Genomic DNA, 24,827 nt, shown 5'->3' on the forward strand with positions numbered 1-24,827 from the left:
AAATTATAAGAAGTACTCAAGATTTCAAATTTTCTCTTAGAAAGTATACTTGGTGACACATTGGAAAGCCGGAACGGCCACAGGTCTTTACCTACAGTATTTGCATGCCAACACAAAGGTGCTGAAGTCAACTTTTGCCTGTCACTTGTAATTGAAGGAACTATCAAGTATACTCAAGATTTCAAACTATATCTTTAAAAGTTGAGTCTTGAAGACTTTTAAATAAATACATGAACAAAACGTCTTGTCACTTTGGCAGACAATTGACCTCTTTTTGTTTTTTTATTGTCTACAAATGTGTTTTACTTATTTTACTGAAAAATATCAGATAATTCATTCAATTATCCGGTCATGCTTGCGCATTTTCTGTACAGTATTGTTAAACATATATTTCTAGTAAAAATATGTTTTTATTTCCTATTTTACACGACAACTATGTCACAATTTAGTAATATAAAAATAAAACCAAAACATTATTTACTAATTGGATGGTTTTTTTCCATAAAAGTCTAAGATCCTCTGCACTGGCGAAGGGTTTTCTTAGCTAAATGTATTTCACTATAGAGTACATCAATAAAAACGTTTAAGAAACATGGAACTAAACTAGACTAGGACCTTCAATTGAAATGAATGCAAAGTTTCCAAGTTTTTTGGTTATATCTGTTTGACTTTTTAAACTATCACCATATTCACTTGGTTGGAGTTACTACACCTAATGATTCTCTATGTATTTAAGTGAAGCATTTACTTCTGGTTGTGTTTCTGATGTCTTGTAAGGTCATTGTGTTTCCTTGTACTTTTCAAGTGGATTGATTTGTGTCTGAACCATACCAGAACTCTAGCAAATTTTAATGAGTCAGCTTATCGGTCCACTGTTAAAAATAAGGTCCATATTGTAAATTTTGACTATGCCCTTGGACTAATATTTCAAACCACCTTCGTGTTTTATAGAATACCCCCCACACATGTTTTCCGATGAGGTTTTGGTAGACATCCTCTTCGGAACCAAACCCATAGTATAGTCTGTTTTTTTTTGTTTTATTTGTGATTTGCTGTACTATGTTTTATTGTAAAGAATGACCTCAACAGAACTACTCACAATTTGTACCTGCACATTTATAGATGAGAGATATGCCGGGGAGAAAAGCACATTTTTTTCAGATAAGGAGTATTGAACGTGTGGAGGAACCCATATTCCTACAAATTGTACTGTACTTTTTAAATGTCTTGACATGACTTCGTTTTACCTGTGGTTTCTTTCATCTTTGATAACCTGTGCCCACTCTCCCGACTGTTTCCAAAGCCAGAATCTGCACTGGTCGTTGCCTGGGTCTTCCTTAACGGCTCCTTATTTTGGGGAACGTAGGCCTTTTCCTCAGCACAAGTTATATAACTCAGTCCCTTCACAGAGGACTCAGATAGAACATGCGTGTTGTCCGCAATGCATAGGGGAGAGTCCATGGGAGTGACGCAGCTGCTGCTCCCTGTGCTACACCCGGCATCGATCGAGGAACACTGTGAACTTTGGAGAGAATGAGCCCCCTCGCTCTGCAAAGACGACATGCGCTTGCTCAAGTGGTATTCGTATAGCCTGGTGACGTCTTGCTCCGATGACGCAGTTTTCATCTGCTGCTCAGTGTCCCGTGAAGTATCAACGCCCTCCGGTGCTTTGGAGGGGGAGCGGAGATGGACGGTTAACAGTTGACTTCTTTCATCAGAGTCCTGTTTGCTGCCTTTTACTGTCAACATGTCTGAATGAGAGGCCTGTGACTCATTCACGTATTCTGGAGAGAGTGTCTCATCCATTTTGTTTCCTGATACTCTGTGTAGACATTTTTGGTGGCGGTCCTTAAGGGAAGTTCGTCCCAGATCGAGCTGGTTGACGTAATAAGAATCTCTCACTGTGAAGGTATTATACTTGCCAACAAGATGTGGTGGCTCATCTTTTGTGAGTTCTTGCGATCTTTCTGGAAGTTCGCAGACGTCCCCTTGTTTTGTTCTGTGCCCGCTCATAAGTGAGCGAATCTGCATTTTTGTGAAGTATTCACTGACTGATTTGATTTCCATCGTCTCCGGTTCCATCTCACCACCATCAGGGTGGAAAAGCTGGGAGGAGGCAGCCGCTGTGGATTTCTGCTCCTCGACCTCCACCGTCCCCACACCTGCACCAAGTCCCTCTGTATTTTCATCATTTGAGGAATGGTAACCCTCCGTCACAGCTACATTGGTCCTTAAGTGTTGGTCTGAGTGTCTCTGAGCAGTAGCCAATTCCGAACTTTCTGTCATCTCGGACGAGTTTGTCTCATTGCCAGAATCTGACGACTCTGGACTAAATGCTCGTGATATTTGTACACCTGCATGCCACAGAAAGACAAATATGTCATCAGAATATTGTTACAAAATAAGAGAAAAGGTAGAGTGTCCATGAGAAAGTGCAAAATGAGCGTATTTCTGATACAATTCCATGACACGCACATTTTCTTTATATTCGTAAAAAAGCCCTTTGGAAAAAATTAATATAGTATGGCAATAGCAGGCTACCAAATATTGTTTAATGATATTTTTTAAAGGCGGAAAATAAATAGGACTTTAAATAGGGATTTTCAATCCAGCACTGATATCAAATATCAGCTCATGAAAAAAAGGATCCAATTATTATTAGACTAATTACAAAATCCTATATTGCCGCATACATGCAGACAGTTCATTTCAGATTACTCCCCTGCTCTCTTGTCAAGCGCCATCTCGATCACTGTTAATCAGTGCACTTGTGTATTATTTTCTGTAATTACTAGAAAAAAAACAAGTTTGTAGAGTATTGTTATAATATATTTTCCTCAGTAAATAATGTTGCTACTAGAAATATGAAAAAGTGAAAAATAACGAGAAATAAAACAAAAATTAGGAATAAATTACGAAAATTAGTTAACTGTACTACCTTCATTTAGTCATTGCCCTCCTAAAGAATGAATTACTTGTAAGAAATTTTAAAAAGTACAAATTTGAACTGTACACAATTAAAAAACGAAAAAAAAAAAAAGTTTTATATGGATTTTTTCTTGACACAAAGAAAAAAGTCAGCCTCAAAAAGGTGAAAAAAGGTTTAGCTGCAGCCTGTTTATGTAATTAAAAAAAAAAAAAAAATTGTATCGGGCATTGATAAACCGAAATTCTAGAGGAGCTAAACCAAAATTCCAGTTCTATCCAGGATCATTTTTTAGAAGGACATTGTGTATTATTTTGTTTCTTGGAGTGGTAAATACTTCATTCATTAAAGAAAACAATATTTATTTAAGTAAGAAAAACACATAAACAACCATACAAACATGCTTTTTTTTAAATACTTGTAGATCAAGAAATAAGCTTTTTTTTTTTTTACATAACATCTCTCTCATCTCTCATTAGCTGCACCGCTTATCCTCACTAGGGTCGCGGGGGTGTTGGAGCCCATCCCAGCCATCATCGGGCAGTGGGCAGGGGACACCCTGAACTGGTTGCCAGCCAATCGCAGGGCACACAGGGACAGACAACTCGCTCGCTCATTCACACCTAGGGACAATTTGGACCGGCCAATCCACCTGATACGCATGTCTTTGGAATGTGGGAGGAAACCGGAGTGCCCAGAGGAAACCCACGCAGGCACGGGAAGAACATACAAACTCCGCACAGGAAGTCTGGAGCTGGATTTGAACCCACGACAGGTTCCCATGACATGAACTGTGCCGCACAAGCGCTAACATTAACTTCACAAAAATAACTGATGTACATATTCGCCATCCTGCGTCTCAGGGTACCCTAAAACCTCAAAAATATTTGCCCAGCCTTTTTGAGATTTTTGAGTACCCTTTGAGGCAATATGGCGGAAATTATATCTCCTCTTTTGATGAGGTTCAAAAATTAAAATTATAAGTAAAATGGAGCGTTTTGCTTTGATTCTACATAGTTTGGATTCATCCTCGTTTTTGGTTGCACTACGCCATACAGCAACATCATGAACTCAAATAATACACCAAGTCCCTTTAAAACGTAATGGGTGGATTTGGATTGTTGATTCGCCACACAAAAGAAGCGAAAGATGCATACAAAAGCATGTATGGTTTCGGTTTATGCATCAGAAAATGCATCAGGTCGATATCGGTTTTGGTCAATGTGCTGGGCTGAAATATTGGTGTTGTATCAAGTGATACATTTGTTTGAAATACCATTTCTGTGAATCAAAATAACTAGTGGAAAAGTTGGCCTGATATATATTTAGTATGTTTTTTTTATATTACTCTCAGGTTTGCACAGTCAAAAAAAATCACAATGATTTCCACTTTAACATCTGGAAAATGAAAATGAATGAATGAAGAAACACACAAATGGAAATATCAAACAAAATGGGCTTTATTGGAAAAATATGAAGCACAATAAATGAAAAGTGAATGGCTGAAGAATTAGTGACGTTAATGAATGAATGTTACAATAGTAAAAGGGGAACCTGTGCTGTTCTCAGCCTGTGCAGGTTCCTCAGATGCGGCGAGGGCCTCGAGTGCCTGTAAGGTGGACACCACAGCTTCGTCTAGGGGCTCCGCCGGGTTCTGACCTCGTTGGCCTGGCACTGAATCAATGAGGGACACGGGGATGTCATTTTGATTCTCCTGGACCTGACTTCCAGCCTCCTGCTGCTCCTCCTCGTCGGAGCTGTCCCTGAAGCCCGGGGGAGGAGCTGCAATGGCCAGATTTAGAGAGTGCAGAAGCACATCGTTATCCTCCTCGTTGTTACTCTCTGGCGGCGGGGGTAAGGTAGTCAAGTCTATGATGTCATCGCTGGACTCTGAAAGGGAGAGCAAGGTAGGCTTGTCAATGTCACTCATCATCAAATCCTCTTCGCAACTGATGTCGTCCTCATCTTCAGCGTCATCCGTCGTTTCTGCATAACAGATATCATGCAGCAGCGGCTCCTCAAACATTTTGGTGGAATACTGATAACCATCCCCTTCTTCTAGGGCATCCATCATCTTGTAGTCCTCCTCAAGACGCCTGTACATTGGCCTCTGATTGTCTACAATCTCAGAACTCTCGTCCATCAGTCTCTGGTAGCCCAGATTTTGGGGGTTTATGGTGTCTAATGGGGGATCGCCAAAAATGAAAGACACCTTTGCACTTCTACATGGTTCATGGCCTTTGGTTCTTGGGACGTTAAGGTAGGTTTGGGTGGGCGGCACCCTGCAGAATTCCGCCCTTTCAACCATATGCATTGAATGATGAGCTTGCTGTATCTCAGCCGTGTAGGAAGGTTGACTGCGCTCCAGGTATTCACACTCCTGGTCTGAGAAATCCTGGCTGCACCTTTGGTTGGTTCTATCTTCATATCCCTTTTGTGGTGTGCTATATTTGCACTCGATGGCCTGGTAGCTATGCTTCATCTTTGCTGTGTTGCCTGGAGAGAGAGGCACCAAATAAAATTAATCAATGTAATTCACTAAGATGCATTCTTATCACACCGTGGTCATACTTATATCCATAGTGTTGGTGTTCTTGGTCACACTGAAGATGGAACGCCGAGCATCCACCAGTAATCTGTAGTATCCAGCAGTCAGGCAGGCCAAATTCATTGCATCAACTGAATCCATCACCAGAGTGATGGGCTGTGAAAGAAGCGGTAAAGTAAACTGACTCCTGTTTACTGTATACCATGTTGGAGACCCTTGATCTAAACCGACTACTTGTAATAATAAGTCTCCAACCTTGACATCCAGGACATGAAGCTCGACTCGAACTTTGTTTTCATCTTCCGCGTACATCTCAATGCGGTTGACATGGCTGAAATCAGCTAGAAGTGCCACCAGGTTGGTTTTGGTGTTGATCACATGGCTGATACCGTATCTAGGTCCAACCAGCAGAGTCACTTCGGTGTGCTTCTCGCCTTGCTGTGAAAATGGTCAGCACAGCTTTTATTACCTCAGGCGTAGCACACTGAACAGTTGGTTGAATGTTTTCATGCTACATGACAATTTCGAAAAGCATTTTTAAGGTAACTAATAATTTCACTTACAATAAGTGCAGACTTAAAGACTCGACCTCCATAGAGCCTCAGGTCACTAAGGTACTTCAGATAATGGACTTTCGCCTGTAACGCAGTCAGCTGCAATATGCAAAATCAGACATTGTCATAATCGATTAATGTTAGAATTTCTTGGGTCTCACTTGAATCTTAGAACACAATGTTTCATTCGATAGCAGAGCTGTAATGAAACTTCAGCACACCCAAGTATATTTTATTTATTTATTGTGGTAAAGGGTTAAAGTAAAGGAAAACATGAAAGCTATTCATTTGATTTGTTGGCCTTTACCTTTTTACCAGGTGGAACCAGATTCTGGTTGGTTTTGAGGATGTGTGTAAGCGCCTTTTTGATGTTCTTCTCTTTCATGCTGGACAGAACAGCAGGAGGCAGGAACAAGGCCAACCCCCACTCTTTCCTGTGGACGTACAATTCATAAACGTTATAAAAGGTCAACCAATTGTGAGGGAGAAACAGTATCGAAGATTCTCTTTTTTCATCTGTATCGATGGCTCTGCAATTTTATTATGTTTCTAACTCTTCTGAAACTCATGATGCTTCTCGACATTTCCGTGGTACGCTTCTTACTTAGGTGATCTGTTCAAATGAGGCTACATGAAACTAAAAACCATGCTAGTCAATTCGAAGTGGCATAAGCAAATCATTTCATATAAAGTAGAACCCCGGGATATCATGTCCCAACCTTACAATGTTTCCAATTAATGGTGTGGAAAAAGTTTTGTTTTTTGGGGGATCTTTTCTACAAACTTTCAATATAGACAACACATTCAAACTTTGCCGTGTCTGTGTCTATGTATGTCTCTAACATGTCTGTCTACCATTGGTTGATGTCACAATAAAATGCTGGTCTGGTATTGGTCTGGGTAAAGGCCTCGTGAATATGCCGATATGATATGGCCTGGACGACCTCCCACGACTCTCTTTTCATTCAGTTAAAATATTGTGTGCTCCTTACAGACTTTTTTTGTACTGTATTTTTTGGCTATTTTTTGCAAGTATTGCAGTAATGCTAATGAAGTAAAAACATGATACTCATGCAAACAATGCTTGCAGTTATGAATAAATAGGGAAAAGGCATGCAAACACTTGCTAAGTTGCCTGGCCTTAAACTAAGTGACGATTGGGACTATCATTAAAAACAAGAAGGCGATTAAAATAACAAAATATTCTGTAAACATAAGTGGAAATTTTAAAATTTGTTACATTGTTAATCTTATAATCTGCCATCTCCTCCCCTCTTCTGTATCCACTTGCCACTTCACTGGACCAGCTCAAGTCACGTCACACCAAGGGTAAATGAATATAAATGTTTATAATGTTATTTAAACCTACACGTATGTAACACATAAGAAGTACCTACTTTATACTATGTTGTTATTTTAATGTTTTTGTCAGGGGTATCAGAGAGTCAGAACAAATGACTTTAAATAACACTTTGCTATCCCCACCTGAGAACTGGTTAATGTCATATCCTAGAGGTCTACTCTTTATTCCTATGGATCCAGACAAGTATAAGGGACCATGTGGTTTTATATTTTTTGACAAATCCCTCACCCTAATAATAAAATCCTTTCTACTTACTCAATATATTTGAGGGACACTTTCTGGGACTGCTTGGTGTTGATGGTTAAAATGTACATTTGCAAGGCGGCCAGTCGGAGGGCAGTGTCATATTTCAGCTCCGACCCAAATCGTTCCAGCACAACATCATTACAGCTCTTGAAACGTAAAAAACAGAAAGGAAAAGAGAGTACATTACTGACCGAACCAATGATTATAAGAAATCATGCTACAATAAACATGCTTCTCGTTACATTTGACAGTACGTATAACAATATACATGATGGTGATCTATTTTTACTCACTTGGACATAGAGGTACTCAAATGCTATCGTGTCTCTTCTAAGCAGCTCTAACGGGTCCTTGGGGACAAAAGTAATGCGGAAAAAACACTTCATCTTGTGAGACCCTGGCCTCTTCGTCACCTAGAGCATTAGTGCAAGATAAACAGTGTCATTGAAATAAAATTTACACACTTATCAGCATATTTTTTATTACAATGTTCCGTCAGCATGCATAGTCGACAATGTGCATTTATAGTGCAAGAGGACACTTCATCTAGCATTTCATTTGGTTTTCTTTTGTAATAGGCAACATATTAAGATTCCAATTACTTAAAAAATATCTGTATCATTGCTGCTATTTAAAAAATATGTAACTCCATTTTTTCCTGCTTTTTGCATTTTACACTTTTTTATTGTGTATATTAACATCATTGAAATAAATGGAAAGAACAGCAACATGATTGACTAATAGTGACAGTGATGTAAACAGTGCATGCTAGTGAAAGCAATGAACAACAGTGCACTATAATATTCAAAATAACAAACTGGCATCCTATGCAATCTCTTTTGAGGGTGTCCAATATAAAAACAGAATACACTTATTAAAAAGGTAGTTTGATATCCCAGTAAGAGTTAGGTGAGTACTGATGGATATTAGTGCCGATAATTTGTGCATTTGTAATAACATTTTTTTTCAATATTACAGAAAAGAAATACAGTTTTTTTTTTCTATCTCTCATTTAAGACGATTGACTGTCGCCTTCATTCACTTGCTTTGTATAAGCCAACCTGAAGTTGAGGAAATGGTAAATCACCAATAAACAAATACGGCCAGGACCAGAACGGAAACAGGACCCAATCGCATAACGTTTTTCACAAGTTTATTGAGATAGAGAGGAAGGGCAGTGCCCGCGATCCGGTGCTCGCTAGACACGGGAAGCAAGTCGCTCTCGCAATCGGATTGTGAGCCGAATACGGAAGTGGATCTTCCGTAGCGGGCGATGGTGGTGTCAGGGACGGAAAAACAGGTCGATAGCCGGGACAGGAGAGCAAAAACGTGGTCGGGATCGGAAACTAGCCGTAAGCCAGGACGGGAGAGTAGTTGTAGTCGGGATCAAAAATGGGTTGTAAGCCGGGTCGGGAGAGCAGACATGGTCGGGATCAAAACAAGTCATAGCCAAAACGGGGTAGCAGATGTGGTCGGGACCAAAACAGGCCGTAGCCAGAGTCAAACGGGAGCAAAAAACGGGACAGGTGGGAGTCAGGGTCGAAAAAGGCTAGAGATGGACAGGACTGAGTTCAAATAGTGACAGGGAGCCAACCGCCTTTCCCTTTTAAGGTATTTCCTTCAGATTATCAAGTGAATTTTCTTTGCCATAGGGAAGGATTTTCGTTGAGTAGTAACATCGGCTATACAAATTGATAATGTGGGCAACCTTTAGCAAATTCCTTCAATATACAGTATATAAATATATAAATATAAATAACTTTACTCACCTGAATTAGCATTTCTTGCTCATGCAGTAGCATCATTTTACTGGCCGATCCTTCAGCTCTATGCTCCAGAATAAGGGAGAAATGTTCGATGCTCTTAATGGACAGCTTCTCTTGCAGAGTCAAGATAACATCCTGCCCAAATACAGTACACAACTTAACTCTGAGGTGTGCTTTCTAACAACCCTCCCATTAATATTACAGAGCGTCTCCACCTACCTTAATAGACGTGTTGCTGTCAAATTTAAACGATTTAGTCTGGCCATTCTCCAGGTAGACCTTGAGAACATTTGGCATGAAAAGAAGCGAGTTGTCCTTCACAGTTTCCTGACAAAACAATGAAAACAAAAGCCTTATCAGAGGAAAACACAGAGGAGCAGAAAAATTGTTTTGAATTCATGTTTGCTTTACCGCAGTGAGCGATATGGGTCAATTCATAGTAAAGGATAAAGACCGTTAACAGCTGGCTTGGCTGTTTATCATATTGCATCCAGCCAAGGGATAATGAGGAACATAACCCCCTAGCAAAATGGACTCTTAAAAATGGAACACATACTGTTTGAAGTCCTAAAGAGGTCATTAGGAGCTGCAGTTTACAGAGCATCTCTGTGTGAGCGGTGCAGTGTTAAGATTTCTCGCAATGGGTTTACATCATTTATCAGTTCATTAGTTAGGTTTCCATTAAAGATTTCAACAAAAGGGACGCTGTACTTTTCCATCTTATTTTTCTTTCCATCTCCTCTCACAAGAGCTTCTAATAATTGAGCCACGTTTACCGGTTTCCTGAAGAATAAAACATTGAAAAAGACAACGGCCATCGACAACAACAATAGATCCTCCACTAGCACTGATTGTCAATTAGACTTTTTTGAATCTGCAAATCTTTTGCTGTGTTTTAATTCAACATTTTCTACTGTTTAATGCCGATCCTTTGAAAAGACGGAAAACAACGGTACAGTTAGTCTTCTAATGCAGTGGTTCTCAACTGGTCTGACTTTTAGGACACATCATTCCACCCTAATGACAAGCATGCCCACTTTTCAAAGGTATCAAAGGAAAGGATTCTTCAGGTTAAAGCACAATATAATATACTGACCTTTTTTCAAAACATAAAACAACCAGAAAAACCAAAACGCCTTCAAATACTGTGTGTTTTCGTATACACTATAACCAAATATTGCATAAAAGTGACCCCCGAAAACTACTTTTAAATAGCCATATATTAAAATAATTAAGTACCCCAAATATTAATAAACACATATTTCAAGGGGTTAACCGTTTACTTTACCTTGCAGCAACGCTTTAATGGCAGACTCTTGTAAACCATTTTTGTATTTTGAATCATTTCCTTCTTTGACTTAATCGTTGTTGTCACTGTCACCTTTGCCACTTTTCCTTACCCTTATCACTGATCTTCTTGGGACCCATTAATATGGACAGAAAAAGGAAATAAAACGAACAAAATCACAATAAAACGAGACTTGGTCCATCTCAAGCACAATTAGGACTGGGCTGATTGATCAAACAGGAAGAATGGATTGAATAGGGCATTTTTGGCGTCCACTGTTAAGGAGTGTGATTGACCCCCCTTCTTAGCATTATTTTGCCATACCACCACTTGAAAATTACTGTTATAATGCAAACACAAACCCGTACATAAGTTAGTAGCCTATGCTACCACCCTCAGTTTAGTGCAAAATCTAAGTTGTGCAAAAGCAAATTGTATGCCTGAATTTCCCCAAATCATTCACTGCTCTCTGCCCAGTCTGGAGGACATTACCGCCTTACAATACGCAGCAGAGCCAACCACATTATAAAGGTCTTCTCTCACCATGGCCACCACCTCTTTTGATCTGCCCCTCACTGGTAGGCGTTACAGTACCTTTAGAACAAGGACTAACAAGTTCTGAGACATTTCTTCCCCATCACTACTATAAACAAGCACACAAGACTGCTAAGACATTTTGTATATGTATGCAAAAATGGGTACTCATGTTATTTCTCGGCAAATTCCGGAATCATTTTGCTGCTTAGTATCTCTGACTGCTTTTTCATTGCACTATTGTTCTGATGCAATTTCAACTTCAAGTCTCCAAGCACTACTTTGCACTGAATTTTCATATTTTATTATGATTATCATGAATAATTAGTATGTAACAAATCAGTGAGCTGAGGTTCTGCAGATGTCAGGTTTGGTTGTGTTTGGTTCTTTAATACTTTGCTCATTGCATTTTCCAGTTCCCAGTTTGGTTTCGGTTTCTGGTTTCTTGTTTGGGCATTTTTGTTCGTTGCTCTGTGCCCCTTGTTTGTTTAAAGGAATGACCCGACAATCTAATGACCCAGGGGAAGGCTACCAAATCCCTGTCATGGGAAATCCTCGGCTGCCCCTGGTTCTTGTCTCGGCGGTGCGGAAAAAAACCCTCTGCTTCGCCAGGTTCCTGTATCTGCGGCGAGGATACCTCCCCGGCGAGGAAAAAGCCCCTTCCGCCACACCCTGGTTCCCTGTCCTGGCGGGAGGTATCTGGCCCTTGAGGGGGAGGTTATGTTAGGGTCTGATACGCATCCTGCCACTGGAGGGCCCCTGTTAGGGTCTGAAATGGACACATGTGTGTCTAATCACCACACACCTGTCCCCAATTATCCTGAACCCTTTAAAAGGACATTTCGAACATCACATGTCGTTGGGTCATTTTTATTTTGGCTCCACCACCATGCCAGGTTTGTTTGTGTTTGGTTCTTTATTACTTTGCTCCTTGCATTTTCCAGTTCCACGTTTGGTTCTTGTTTCTGATTTCTTGTTTGGGCATTTTTGTTAGTCGCTATTTTCCCCCTTGTCTGTTTGGTTTCTAAATACTGTCCTTATTTTGAAAACCCCTGTTTCCAGTTTCTGCCTACCTCCACGTGGATCCATCATCCTCCAAAACGTGGTAACCACTAATCATGAGAAAACCTTGTCCATATAGACACAATATTAATTCAAGCTTTAGAAATAAAAAAAAAAAAAAAGAAACTCATGCAGACAGATTTCTTTATGAAAAATGTGTGCTTTGGCTTAAAAAGGTTAGAAAACTCTGCAGTAAAGCACACAATTGTTCTTAGTTCTGGGCAGACGGTTTAACTGGAAACACCTCAAACTCGAAATCGTTCTTTGTTGGATGTATTCAATTATTGCAAAAAATGTTGGTGAAAACTGATAATTTTATTCTGTTTTTAATATTTGGCACCTGCATAGGATACCAGTTTATTATTTTGACTATTATTGTGCACTATTATTATTTTTTGTCATGATTACTGATTCGGGGCACCTGCAGCTGCCCCGTTGGCACCAACAGCCCTGGTCGCTAATTGGCTCCCTGCCACTTTTCATTCGCCCAGGCTCCCCTTGCGAACCTTTGCTACCAGCTAGGCAAGCTCATTCCGTCCGACATTTTCTTGCCCTGTTTTCTCCTGCCTGATGCCTGTTGCCGACCTCTTTTCTGAACTCGATACCGCCCCTGCTCTCCCGTCCTGGCTTGTGACTAGTATCCCTGCAGTCTACGATTACCCTCACTCGATACGGAAGTGCCACTTCCGCGTTCCAGCCTTCTGCTACCCGTGTCCGTCGATCATCGGATCGTGAAAGTAAGCACTGCTCTCCCTCTTTTTAGCCATAAAACTGAGTAAACGAACGCTACTGGGTCCTGTCTCCGTTTCTGACTTCTGACAATTTTGACAATCATGAACTGTTTACATTATTGTCACTGTCGCCCAATCATGTGGCTGTTCTCTGATTTCACCACCCCTTAAAAGGGCTCAGGGGATGGTTTTTAGAGCAGGTTGTCATTTTTTTTATTTGGGTTGTGTCTCCTGTTCTCCCTGCAAGTTGAAAATCTATTGATGTCTTCGGCCCTTATTTTACAGAAACACAATTATAAACACAGCATAAATGTTGTAACAGTACACATTATTTTCAGTTCTATTCGTCAATCTGAAGAACAGGAGTTAATGCAAATTTGAGCAGTGTATCAGGCTTTTTAAGTGTTAACACACTTTGTGTGACACATCTTGCACATCACTAAAGTGCTTTTTGAGAGCATGTGGCTTCATGTGTCAGTCACGCCAACGCACGTTGAGAATACAAATGCCGGCTGATCTTCCCTGTGTCAGCTTTGAGAAGACAAGAAAAAAAAGTCACTGCAACTCACGGGTATTTGGCCGTTGATGATGACTTCTTCGGCAAAGCGGACTTTGACTGGATTGGTCTTTAACTTTGCCTTTTTGGCTGCACTGATGAATGCCGATTTGGGTGACTTTGGGAAAAGGGAAGAAGAAAAGATAGTATTTAAAGGATATATATACCCTTATAGAATTAGTCAAATACACAGTGCCTTGCACAAGTTTGGCCCCTGAGACCTTTTTGACATATTGCTATATTTCAGGCTTCAAACTTATAAATTAAAACTGGAAATATTTTCTATGGATCAACTGCATGTAAAACAAAATTGTGGAAATAAACCAAGTATTTTCAACTTTTAATATTGTTCTAACAAATTAAAAATTGAAAAGTAGGCGTTGCAAAATAAATTGGCGCCCTTTGAGTTAATACTCTGTCCTACCTCATTTCGCTGCAATCACAGCCACAAGTCATCTTGGGTATGACTCTATAAGATTTGCACATGTTGAGACGGAAATATTTGCCCAGTCTTTCTTACAAAACAGTTCAGGTTCTTTAAGGTTTGATGGTGATGGCAGTAAACGGTAGACAACAACAATGAAAAAGGTATACGACACCATTGGCAGTGACTAGTTTAAATATATCTTGTGCAGCAGTCATCTTGTCGGAAAGCACAAAGGGCACTAATTTAGAGAAAATGGGGATAACATTAACAATGCTCGCTTGCGGGCGATATATTATTTCTCCTGACATATTCACACATTTAAACGAATCGCCCAGCCTGCCTGACCACTATATTGTAAATGAAGTATCCCCATACACCGGTGCTGATCTAAAAGCTTATAAAAGTCTTGATGCTTACCAGTTCTTCGTGGCTGGTACGCATTACTGAGCTTCAAATGCACGGCGTGAAATGTCCCCCTTGCGCAAACATAACTAAAATGACATTGTATCTAAAATTTTGGGGAATGTAATAGAACACGAACACATAGGGCATTTGCACCTTGTATCCAACTTTTTACTTTATTTGAATTTATTAAAAATAGAAAACTAAGAAATCACATTTACATAAGTATTCACAGCCTTTGCTTAATACTTTGTTGATCCACCTTTGGCAGCAAATACAGCCTCAAGTCTTTTTGAATATGATCCCACAAGTTTAGCACACCTATCTTTAGGCAGTTTTGCCCATTCTTCTTTGCAATAAGTCTCAAGCTCAATCAGGTTGGATGGGAGACGTTTGTGCACAGCCATTTTCAGATCTCTCCAGAGATGTTCGATCGGATTCAAGTCTGGACTCTGGCTGGGCCACTCCAGGACTTTCACGGAGTGGTTCTGAAGCCAATCTTTTGAGAACTTGGCTGTGTGCTTTGGGTCGTTGTCCTGCTGTAAAATGAACCTTCGCCCCAGCCTGAGGTCAAGAGCGCTCTGGAGCAGGTTTTCATTCAGGAAATCTCTATATATTGCTGCATTCATTTTTCCTTCTATCCAGACTAGTCTGCCAGTTCCTGCTGCTGAAAAACACCCCCACAGCATGATGCTGCCACCACCATGCTTCACTGTAGGGATGGTATTGGCCTGGTGATGAGCGGTGCCTGGTTTCCTCCAAACATGGCGCCTGGCATTTATACCAAAGAGTTCAATCTTTGTCTCATCGGACCAGAGAATTTTGTTTCTCATGGTCTGAGAGTCATTCAGGTGCTTTTTGGCAAATTCCAGACGGGCTTCCATGTTCCTTTAACTAAGGAGTGGCTGTCGTCTGGCCACTCTACCATACAGGCCTGATTGGTGGATTGCTGCAGAGATGGTTGTCCTTCTGGAAGGCTCTCCTCTCTCCACAGAGGAACGCTGGAGCTCTGACAGAGTGACCATCGGATTCTTGGTCACCTCCCTGACTACGGCCTTGTTCCCCGATCGCTCAGTTTAGAAGGCCGACCAGCTCTAGGAAGAGTCCTGGTGGTTCCAAATGTCTTTCATTCACGAATAATGGAGGCCACTGTGCTCATTGGGACCTTCAAAGCAGCAGAATTTTTTCTGTATCCTTCCACAGATTTGTGCCTCAAGACAATCCTGTCTCGCTGGTCTACAGACAGTTCTTTTGACGTCATGCTTGGTGTTTGTGCTCTGACATGCACACTCAACTCTGGGACCTTATATAGACAGGTGTGTGCCTTTCAAAATCATGTCCAATCAACTGAATTTACTGCAGGTGGACTCCAATTAAGCTGTAGAAAGATCTCAAGGATGAAAAGTGGAAAAAAGATGCACCTGAGCTCAATTTTAAACTTCATGGCAAAGGCTGTGAATACTTATGTAAATGTGATTTCTTAGTTTTCTGTTTTTAATCAATTCCAAAAAAGTAAAAAAAAAAAAATTCACATTATCATAATGGAGTATTTTGTGTAGAATTTTGAGATAAGAGATTGAATTAATACAATTTGGAATGAGGCTGTAACATAACAAAATGTGGAAAAAGTGAAGCGCTGTGAATACTTTCCGGATGCACTGTAAACATTGCAGTCTTCTGTCTTCATCAATAGGGATAACATTCGAAATCAGGATAAGAAGCGTGCCCACCGCACAGGAATTAATCACCATGATAAAAGGGGTTCTTATATTCTTCTGCCGTGGTTATTGGTATTTTTTTCAACACAACTGCTATTCAACGGCCATGTGCCGTCCGCCATGTGTCCCATTCTGCTAAAGAAGGCACTTGACATCATTTGAAAAGGGTCAATAAGATCGAGGGCTGGACTTTGGCTTGACCATCTTAACACCTTTATATTGTCGTTTTTGAGCAATTTCATTACAAATGTTGTTTTATGTTTAGGGTTATTGTCCCTTTGGAAGGTGAACTGCGCCCCAGGTCTCTTGCAAACTTATACAGATTTTCTGCCAGAATAGCCCTGTGTTAGGCTCCATCCATTTTTCCTTCAATTCTAACGATATTCCCAATGCCTGCTGAAGAAAAGCAATCCTGGAGAATGATGTTGCCACCAGCATGCGTGACAGTGGGAATGGTGTTTTTAGGGTGATGTGCAGTGTTTCTCTCATGTCAACTGTAACACTTTGCATTTATCCCCAAAAAATCCAATGTTTTTCTTATCTGACCTGAGCACCTTGTTTCACACGTAATTTGTGTCTCCCATGTGGCTTCTTGCAAACACTTAATGGGCCTTTTTATGCTATTCTTTCAAAAAGGGCTCTCTTTTTGCCACTTTTCCGTAATGGCCAGATTTATGCAAATTACGTCTAATTGTTGACTTGTGCACACATTGTCCCATCGCAGCTATGTACGCCTGCAGGTCATCCAATGTGATCATGGTCCTCTTTGTTGCTTCCCCGATTAGATTTCTTCCCGCTTGGCAAAAGGTTTAGACAGATGGCCAGGCCTTGGTAACTTTTCTGTGTTTTATGCCCTCTCCATTTGGATATTACTGCTCGCACAGTGCTCCGGGAGATGTGTAAATGTTGCGACATCTCCTTGTTTCCCATTCCTGCCTTGCACTTTTACACAACTTTATCCTGGACCTGCTACTGTGTTTTTTGGTCTTCATAATGCTGTCTGCGTCAGTGTTTCTCTTCACAGACCACTGAATCCATCAAATTACAGGTGCATTTAAATTGACATTTTATTTTTCATTGATAGTCATTTAGGCCGCCATTGGATCATTCAGATGTCATTAGGGAACTTCAAGAGTGAGTTGGCTGAGCTCAGTCAACAGTGGGTCAATATTTTTGCAACACCTACTTTTCCGTATTTCCTTTTCTAGCGAGGGATTACTATATTACACAAATCCAGAATGATGAATCTAGGAATTTTGATAGAAAAGCAACCACAGTACAACTGACAAGTGAAATTGGGCTCGGTTCAGGTCACCAACTGGTGTATGGTGACTCATTGAGTTCATCTGATGTGATTTCAGCAGCACTTTTGAGTGATCACCACCCTTCAATCTAACCAGACACTTACCGGGTATGGCTGAACAACAGTCAGCAATATGGACTCCTTGCAGCTCCTGTAAGAGAAAACAGAATGCACCCATATGCTTTGAGTGATATTTTAGATCATTCATTTATCGCTGGACTCCAGTTCTACTCTTGGCAGTATCATTTTCCAAAATCAGCAAAGGAGCAGCCACATTGGAAACGTTTCCAAAAATGAAATACATCATTGTCACTGGTTGTACTGTGGGCACATTTTATTGCATTTACTTTCTGTTCTGTTCTTAAATTTTCTTACTATTTATTTGTCTATAGTTGAAAAAAACAACATACATGAGTTATGGCTCATAAAGATATTTTCTAATGTCAGTGATTTTTTCTAATCTTGATTTCACACAAAGATCATTTTCATCTACAAGGCAGATCATTAAAATTCACAAACCATTTTCTGCGGCCTTTGAGTAGTTCTAATCCAAAACTGTTGTCAAATACGGTTTCTGATTATTTTGAGAATTGATTATTTGTCGATTAATTGCTTAGGTTTAGAAAACCAGAAATAAACATCTCACTCAATTACCAGGTTAATATGCATTTCTAAAATCAAAGCTTAACATTTTGTTCCTATGCTATTATTATAACCAGGGGATTATTATTATTATTATAAGTAGGGTGATCAGTTTAATCTGTTTTTAATTCTGGACACCTGCAAAGGAGATTGCATAGGATGACTGTTCATTATTCTGACTACCATTGTGCACTGTTGACTATTGTGAACTATTCACTATCAGCCATTCATGTTGCTGTTCATTGATTTTCAGACTCGACGCTCTGCTTTTGTAACCGAGGAGATTTAATAAAAAGAATGAGCTTAAAGAAAAGGACAGCTCGGGGCTTTAAAACAGGTTGAAATCTTTCCTACCCCTATCCTCCTTGTAAGTTCAAAATCCATTGATGTATTTTTTCCTTATTTTGTGAGTTTACTAAACTTTAAACTTATCACATGGTTAAAATAATCTGAGTCAAACACTTAAACATCTGCCTTTCATATCAGAACTGAGTGATTTACATACATAACCTATTAGCTTGTTTTAAAAATAATTTGTCAAGAATTTAAAGAGACTGATCATGTTCATGGTTTATAAAGCCAGTTGAAATAAAATATCCTAGAAATCCTCAATGACCCATCAATGTGGAGCTATTTTCAGTATTGGTTCGTTGGTGTTCCCAAGAATCCCACCTGGTTCATCTTTGCAGAACCTGGATTTGAGTTAAAAATGTTTTTCGGATTGAGTAGCCATCATGTTAGCGCCTCGTGAGTTTATCCGAAAGTTTTGATAGTTTGCAAGGTAATGCATGAGAAGTGACAAACTGTGTTAGACAGATGAGTAAAAGTATTTTCTTGTGTTGTCCTACCTGACAAGGTCAATTACCCTCTCCCTGGGTGCCGAACCGACTGGCTCATCATTGATCATGATGATCTCGTCTCCCGGGATGAGCTTGCCTTCCGATGGACCCCCTGCCCACATGAACCAAAGATAATTAATTATACAAATCAGGCTTTGGTGTTTTTTCCTAACCATGTCACAAACTATGAGCCTGGTTTTGATTTGACGTTTCCACTTTAATGGAGTGTTTGCACTCTTTTAAAGTATTGATAATTGGATGAATCACAGTCGTAGCATAAGCTGAGTCACTTTACCTGGCGTGACGGAGCGGACCACAACGGGTTTCTCACTTCCTGCCACAAAGCCGAAGCCAAGGACTGGATCTCGTCTCATCTCCACCTTCCGGGGCACTGGCGGCACAAACTTGTCTCCATCTAGGCGGACTTCTTCCAGAGAGCTACTCTGACTGAATTGGCTGTGAAAAGAAAAGATGGATTTTGGTAAATTTGTGGAATTGCTTTAGAACTTCAAACAATCACAAGCTTTATAAAGTTATGAAGTGAAACTTTGTTACATTCCAATAATAATTCAGAGATAGAATAAATCCTTTGAGGAAAAACCTTTACTTTAATTTACAACTACAGCAGTCACGAGCATAATTTATTCCAGAATCCTTGTAGTAGCTGGAATCGCTCATGTAATGAATGAATTTTCCTGATTTGAAATAATTTAAAACTAATTGGCCCATTACCAACCTTCCAAAAGCATCGAAGTGAACTCTCATTAACAATAAAACACATCTTTCTGATCACTGAGAACATATTTAAATAATTATAGCTAACATTTGAAGGAAGAGCATACCTGTCAAGTTATACGTGTTCCCTTTATTTTATACGTTTTTTGATCATTTCAAATTGTGTACGCCGTGTAACATTTTTTCTTTGAAGAAGAAGGTCCTTATCTTGACTATTTCAACTCTAACGCAAACGAGAACACTGGCTATTGGAGTTTGTGTATCAAAAAGTAGCCACCGATGTGACTGCAAACAAAAGTAAGAATCATCTCCATGGAAACAACAAGCCGCGCTGTTGCTCTACTCGCCTGCTATTACTAAATAAAACGGTCCCATTCAATTAAATGCAATTCTTAATAAAAGTTTTACAAAGAGGTTAATTTAACTAAGGTTAATCCATTTTTATTGTTTTTGGTATTTGATCTTGAACCCAAATTTAAGAAGGAAATTGAATGTTTTTTGAGATGTTTGAGGAGTATGTTAGGAGTGACAAGATTGGATAGATTGTGAAATGAAATTGTGAGAGACAGAACTGGAGTAGTCGTGGAACTGAGCAAGCGTGTTGATAAGAGAGTACTCGGTTGGTTTGGACACATGGAGAGGATGGATGAGGAGCGAAGGTTGATGATGATCTAAAGAGCAGAAGTCAATGGAAGGAGACCAAGAGGAAGGCCACGATTGACGTGGATGGATGGTGTTATGAGTGCACTGCAGGAAAGAGGTCAAAATATAATGGAACCTATAGCTCTTGTTGGTGATAGAAAGGAGTGGGGAGGTGTTGTGAAAGGATAGTGGGATTGTGGATGCATTCTTAAGGATGGGCTGGGCACCAGTATGATGCGGCAGGGGTAAACCAGTGAACGCTGCCGGGCCCTGCTGTTGAACAAATAGTGTGTTATGTCACCCTGACCCGAGTGACATGGCCGCTTTCTAGTGTCCCGTTTCATCTGGAGGGACGAAAGCATGACCAACTTGGGTGCCGAGGTGCCTAACTTGTTTGGGTGCTTGGGCAATTGGGTTGGCCATGGTACAAAAAATTTTGTGTGTGGGTTTTTTTTTCTTCCCCCTTTGTTATTGTATGTGTTTGTCTTGCTGTCGGTCACCACTCTTGAGGGATATGACCAAGGTAGATAGATAGATAGATAGATAGATATTTTGATCTGTTGAAATCACTAAAATCATTAGAGCTGGTCTGTCAGTTTGTGATTTCAATTTTGTCGTTGTGGACCTCGAACTTACATCCATTCATCCATTGCTGGAGCCCATCCCAGCTATGTTCGGGCAGTGGGCAGGGGACACCCTGAACTGGTTGCCAGCAAGTTGCAAGGCACACAGAGACAGACAACTCACCTAGGGACACTTCAGACCGGCCAATTAACCTGAGATATATGTTTTTGGAATATGGGAGGAAACCGGAGTGCCCAGAGGAATCCCACGCAAGCACAGGGAGAAAATGCAAACTCCGCACAGGTGGATTAGATCCATTACCTCAGAACTGTGCCGCGGATGCGCTAACTACCTATCGATAGTGCTGCCCATGACCTCTAACTTTAACTTTGTAATATGTGTTTATCATAGTTGCCAATATTTTTAGCAAGAACAGACATCATAAATGCACACCATTTTTTTTAATGGCATACATTTTCTTGAATGTGATATTCTATTTGATTTCTTTAGTAAACTTTAGTCAGAGTTTTTTTTGGGCAATCATGAAAAAAAACAAAAACAAAAAAAAACAATGACCCATTTCTCCCCGGAAATCAGCCAATCCTAATCAGTGTCTGATTGATTTGAACCCAATGTTTATCTCCTATGAACTAAACTAGATTACATTAAATCCATATGAATGCTAACAAAGGTTATTGAGAATATAAATATGATTCATCTGGGCAAGTACAGCCTTGTAGGGAACCACTGTTTTGCCTGAAATGCATAGTATATCACATTTTTGTTCTGGAGCTTTGGACAATTTAAAACGAAAAAAAAAGAAAAACAGGCTATCATATAGAGTCTTTAACCAGACAGGGACGATGCTAATTACTTCTTTACTGAATGACAATCCAAGGATTTATACAAAATACAAATCATTTCGTGTTTTTTAATCTTTACCTTTTTAGCTTTCAGCCCCCCCCCCAAAAAAAAATCACAAACTCAATCTTGCCAACAACATCGGTTAATTAAAGCCTTGTGCCGCATGCAGGCAGCTTGTAATTCACATTTGTTCTTGACGATAATTACTAACAATTAATCGGTCAGGAAACAAAGACAGAAAACTCCTCAGTTGCCAAAAAACAAAAAGACGAAGGCACAAGCACAGCCTGATGCTCAAGCGTCATCAGGACTGACAATTTCTGATTGTTTATGAGAATAGTACATCTGTTTTTATTACTTGAAATAGTAGTGATTTGTAGTGTTTTATCTGAATCAACATTTTTTACACCTCTAAGGGTTGCTATATTATACAAACTGGTGCTTTAATGAGATTCTATTGATTAAAAATGTATCCAGTGCAAAATGTTCAAGAAACGAACAACAAAAAAAAAAAAAACAAATGTTCATAGCTTGAACGCCACAATTACCTACTGCAGTTACTAGTAGCAACTATTGTTTGATTGGAAAATATATAATTTGCAAAAGATGTTTGATTTAAAAACCGGCTCAACTCACATTTGTTATCATAGTTTGTGGAGGAAAGTAAATCTTCGCATAACTTGTCCTTATTGCTTTTAATGCTGAAATGTACTACTTGGTAACAAAAGTTTAATAATCAGCATACGCTTTGAGTAATTCCAATTAAACACTTATATACCTAACCACCATTTACGATCGAGCCTGTTTTTAAATTGTGGATTTTTAAAATGCAGAATCAATTTACTTAATTTGATTTATTGCACGGTCTTACAAGACAAACGTGTTTTATACTGGTGAATGTGGAACTTATGTTTTACGTGATTCACCGTAGTAAAACCTGTCTTTCTGTGATTATGGTTCTTGTGAATGGTTAGACTTGTATAATAAGTGTCTTATTATCTTCTAGTAGCACACTCTAGTCATAAAACAAAGGGACTGCTTTTAGAAGGGTCCAACATGCTGTACGGCTGCCCCTTGAAAACGCTCCCAAGCTAAAGGCAATAAGTAAAATCTAGAATATTTTGTGATGGCTTTTCATTTGTAAACGGACTTATTTCTGAAAAAGCAGTGCCTAGCAAAAGTATTTTACAACATCTCCCCGTTTCCCCCAGGACCTTTGTTGTATTGCCACATTTCAGGCTTCAAACTTAAAGCTTTTCTAAGAATCAACGACACTTTAGACACAATCATGAAGTGAAACCAATTATTTCATCATTTCATATTGTATTTCAACGTAAAAACTGAAAAGTAGGTGTTGCAAAAACATTGCCCCCTGGTATCTCAGCTCAGCCAACACTCTACAAAAGTTCCCTGATGACTTCAAAATAATCCAATGTCAACCTAAATGACAGTGCACCTGTCTGTCCCTGAGCACTGTGTTAGCAATAGCAATGCAAGCATAAAACCAATGCAAACCTACCAAGACCTGGCCTTCCTTCTAAACTTATGACCCAAACAAGGAAAAAAAATGAACCAGAGAAGCAGGCAAGAGGCCCATGAACACATTGGATGACCTACAGGCACAGCTGAGGTGGCACAATCCGTGTATAAGAAAACTATTAGTCATGCTCTGCATTAATCTGCCCTTTAGGGAAGAATGGCAAAAAGAAAAACATTTCGGAAATGATATAGTAAAAATGCTACATGGGAGACACAAACAAGGTGCTTTGGTCAGATCGGACCAAAATTGAACTCTTTGCGTTGAATGCATAGCATTACTTTTGGTGTAAGAGTAACACTGCACATCACCCTGAAACCACCATCCCTACTGTCAAAAGTATTAGTAGCAGCATCAAGCTCTGGGGTTGCTTTTCTTCAGGGACTAGGACGATTTTTAAAAATTACGGGAAGATGGATAGAGCCAACATTTAGATCGATTCTGGCAGATAATCTGTTGAAGTCTGCAAGAGACCTGAGAATGGGACACAGGTTCACCTTTTAAAAGGACAAAGACACTGAACATAAAGCAACATATACAATGCTGTGAAAAAGTATTTGCCTTCCTGAATTCTGTTTTGATTTTGATTTTTTGCATATTTATCACTCGCAAAGGTTTTAGATCATCAAACAAGTTTCAATATCACACAGAGAAAACCCATTAAATGCAAAATTCTGTTTTGAAATGTTGTTTCCATTTATCAATCCTATGTGACCCTATGTGAAAAAGTACTGCCAAATACGAAATTTCCAAAGCTGTAGGGCTCCAACGAACAACTGTCAGAGCCAGTATTCACAAATGGAGAAAACTGGGAATGGTGGAAAACCTTCCCTGGAGTGGCAGACCAATTAAGATTACTCCAAGAGCGTGATGATGGTTCATCCAGAAGATTACAAAATTACTTCGAAAAACATCCAAGGAACTACAGGCCTCGCTGGCCTCAGGTTAAGTGTCAGTGTTCATGACCCCACTATAAGAAAGACACAGGCCTAAAATCCCATCCATTGGGAGAGTTCTCAGCCAAAACCACTGCCGTCACAAAATAACTAATTTGCCAAGATAGAATGATGAGTAAAAAAAAAAACTTTCTTGAAATTGTGCAGCCAGTTACATCTGGTGTAACAATGGCACAGCATTTGATAAAAAACAAAACAAAACAGGATGCCAAATTATGGTTGTGGCAGTGTGGTGCTCTCCGGCTGCTTTTCTGCCTCAAGACCAGGACAACATGCTGTGGTTGACGGAATAATAAATTCCGGTGTTTACCAGAAGATCCTGAAGGAGAACGTCTGGCTGTCATGTCCTGCACGGTTGTCATGGCGCCCAGCTGGCCCCGCCCCTTGACTCCGACTGAGACGCATTGAACTGATTGCTTGTGGAGTACTTAAACGCTCCTTTTGGGACTGCCTGTTGCCAGACCATTGTTTTACCTTGTTGAAGACCTGTTCATGCCTGTTTGATCTGAGTAATGCCTAGTTTGTAATTTTGATTGCCTATGAACCTGTTTTGTTTTGTTTTTGATCAGTTTGTGTGTTGGACAACCATTCTTTCCTAAATTAAAGTGACCGATGGTCTACGCA

The 24,827-nt window shown here is 39.8% G+C and overlaps 1 protein-coding gene across 3 annotated transcripts in view; it reads right to left on the reverse strand.

The window, feature by feature from the left end:
- frmpd4 (FERM and PDZ domain containing 4) overlaps positions 1 to 24,827 on the reverse strand; it is an 82,003-nt gene that overhangs the window by 4,275 nt on the left and 52,901 nt on the right. For all 3 annotated transcript variants that reach the window (XM_088352739.1, XM_088352740.1, XM_088352741.1), the window contains 14 exons: positions 19,201 to 19,361; positions 18,915 to 19,017; positions 17,530 to 17,575; positions 13,588 to 13,692; positions 9,623 to 9,730; positions 9,407 to 9,538; positions 7,931 to 8,050; positions 7,647 to 7,783; positions 6,336 to 6,462; positions 6,038 to 6,127; positions 5,730 to 5,912; positions 5,498 to 5,630; positions 4,481 to 5,422; positions 1,248 to 2,354 (listed from right to left, as the gene is read on the reverse strand). In XM_088352739.1, the coding sequence (XP_088208865.1) occupies positions 1,248 to 2,354; positions 4,481 to 5,422; positions 5,498 to 5,630; positions 5,730 to 5,912; positions 6,038 to 6,127; positions 6,336 to 6,462; positions 7,647 to 7,783; positions 7,931 to 8,050; positions 9,407 to 9,538; positions 9,623 to 9,730; positions 13,588 to 13,692; positions 17,530 to 17,575; positions 18,915 to 19,017; positions 19,201 to 19,361 (3,494 nt within the window). The remainder of the gene's footprint in view (positions 1 to 1,247; positions 2,355 to 4,480; positions 5,423 to 5,497; positions 5,631 to 5,729; positions 5,913 to 6,037; positions 6,128 to 6,335; positions 6,463 to 7,646; positions 7,784 to 7,930; positions 8,051 to 9,406; positions 9,539 to 9,622; positions 9,731 to 13,587; positions 13,693 to 17,529; positions 17,576 to 18,914; positions 19,018 to 19,200; positions 19,362 to 24,827) is intronic.

This window comes from Urocampus carinirostris, chromosome 14, assembly GCF_059441175.1.
Source record: "Urocampus carinirostris isolate Australia breed hairy pipefish chromosome 14, RoL_Ucar_1.0, whole genome shotgun sequence".
Classification (NCBI taxonomy): Eukaryota; Metazoa; Chordata; class Actinopteri; order Syngnathiformes; family Syngnathidae; genus Urocampus; species Urocampus carinirostris.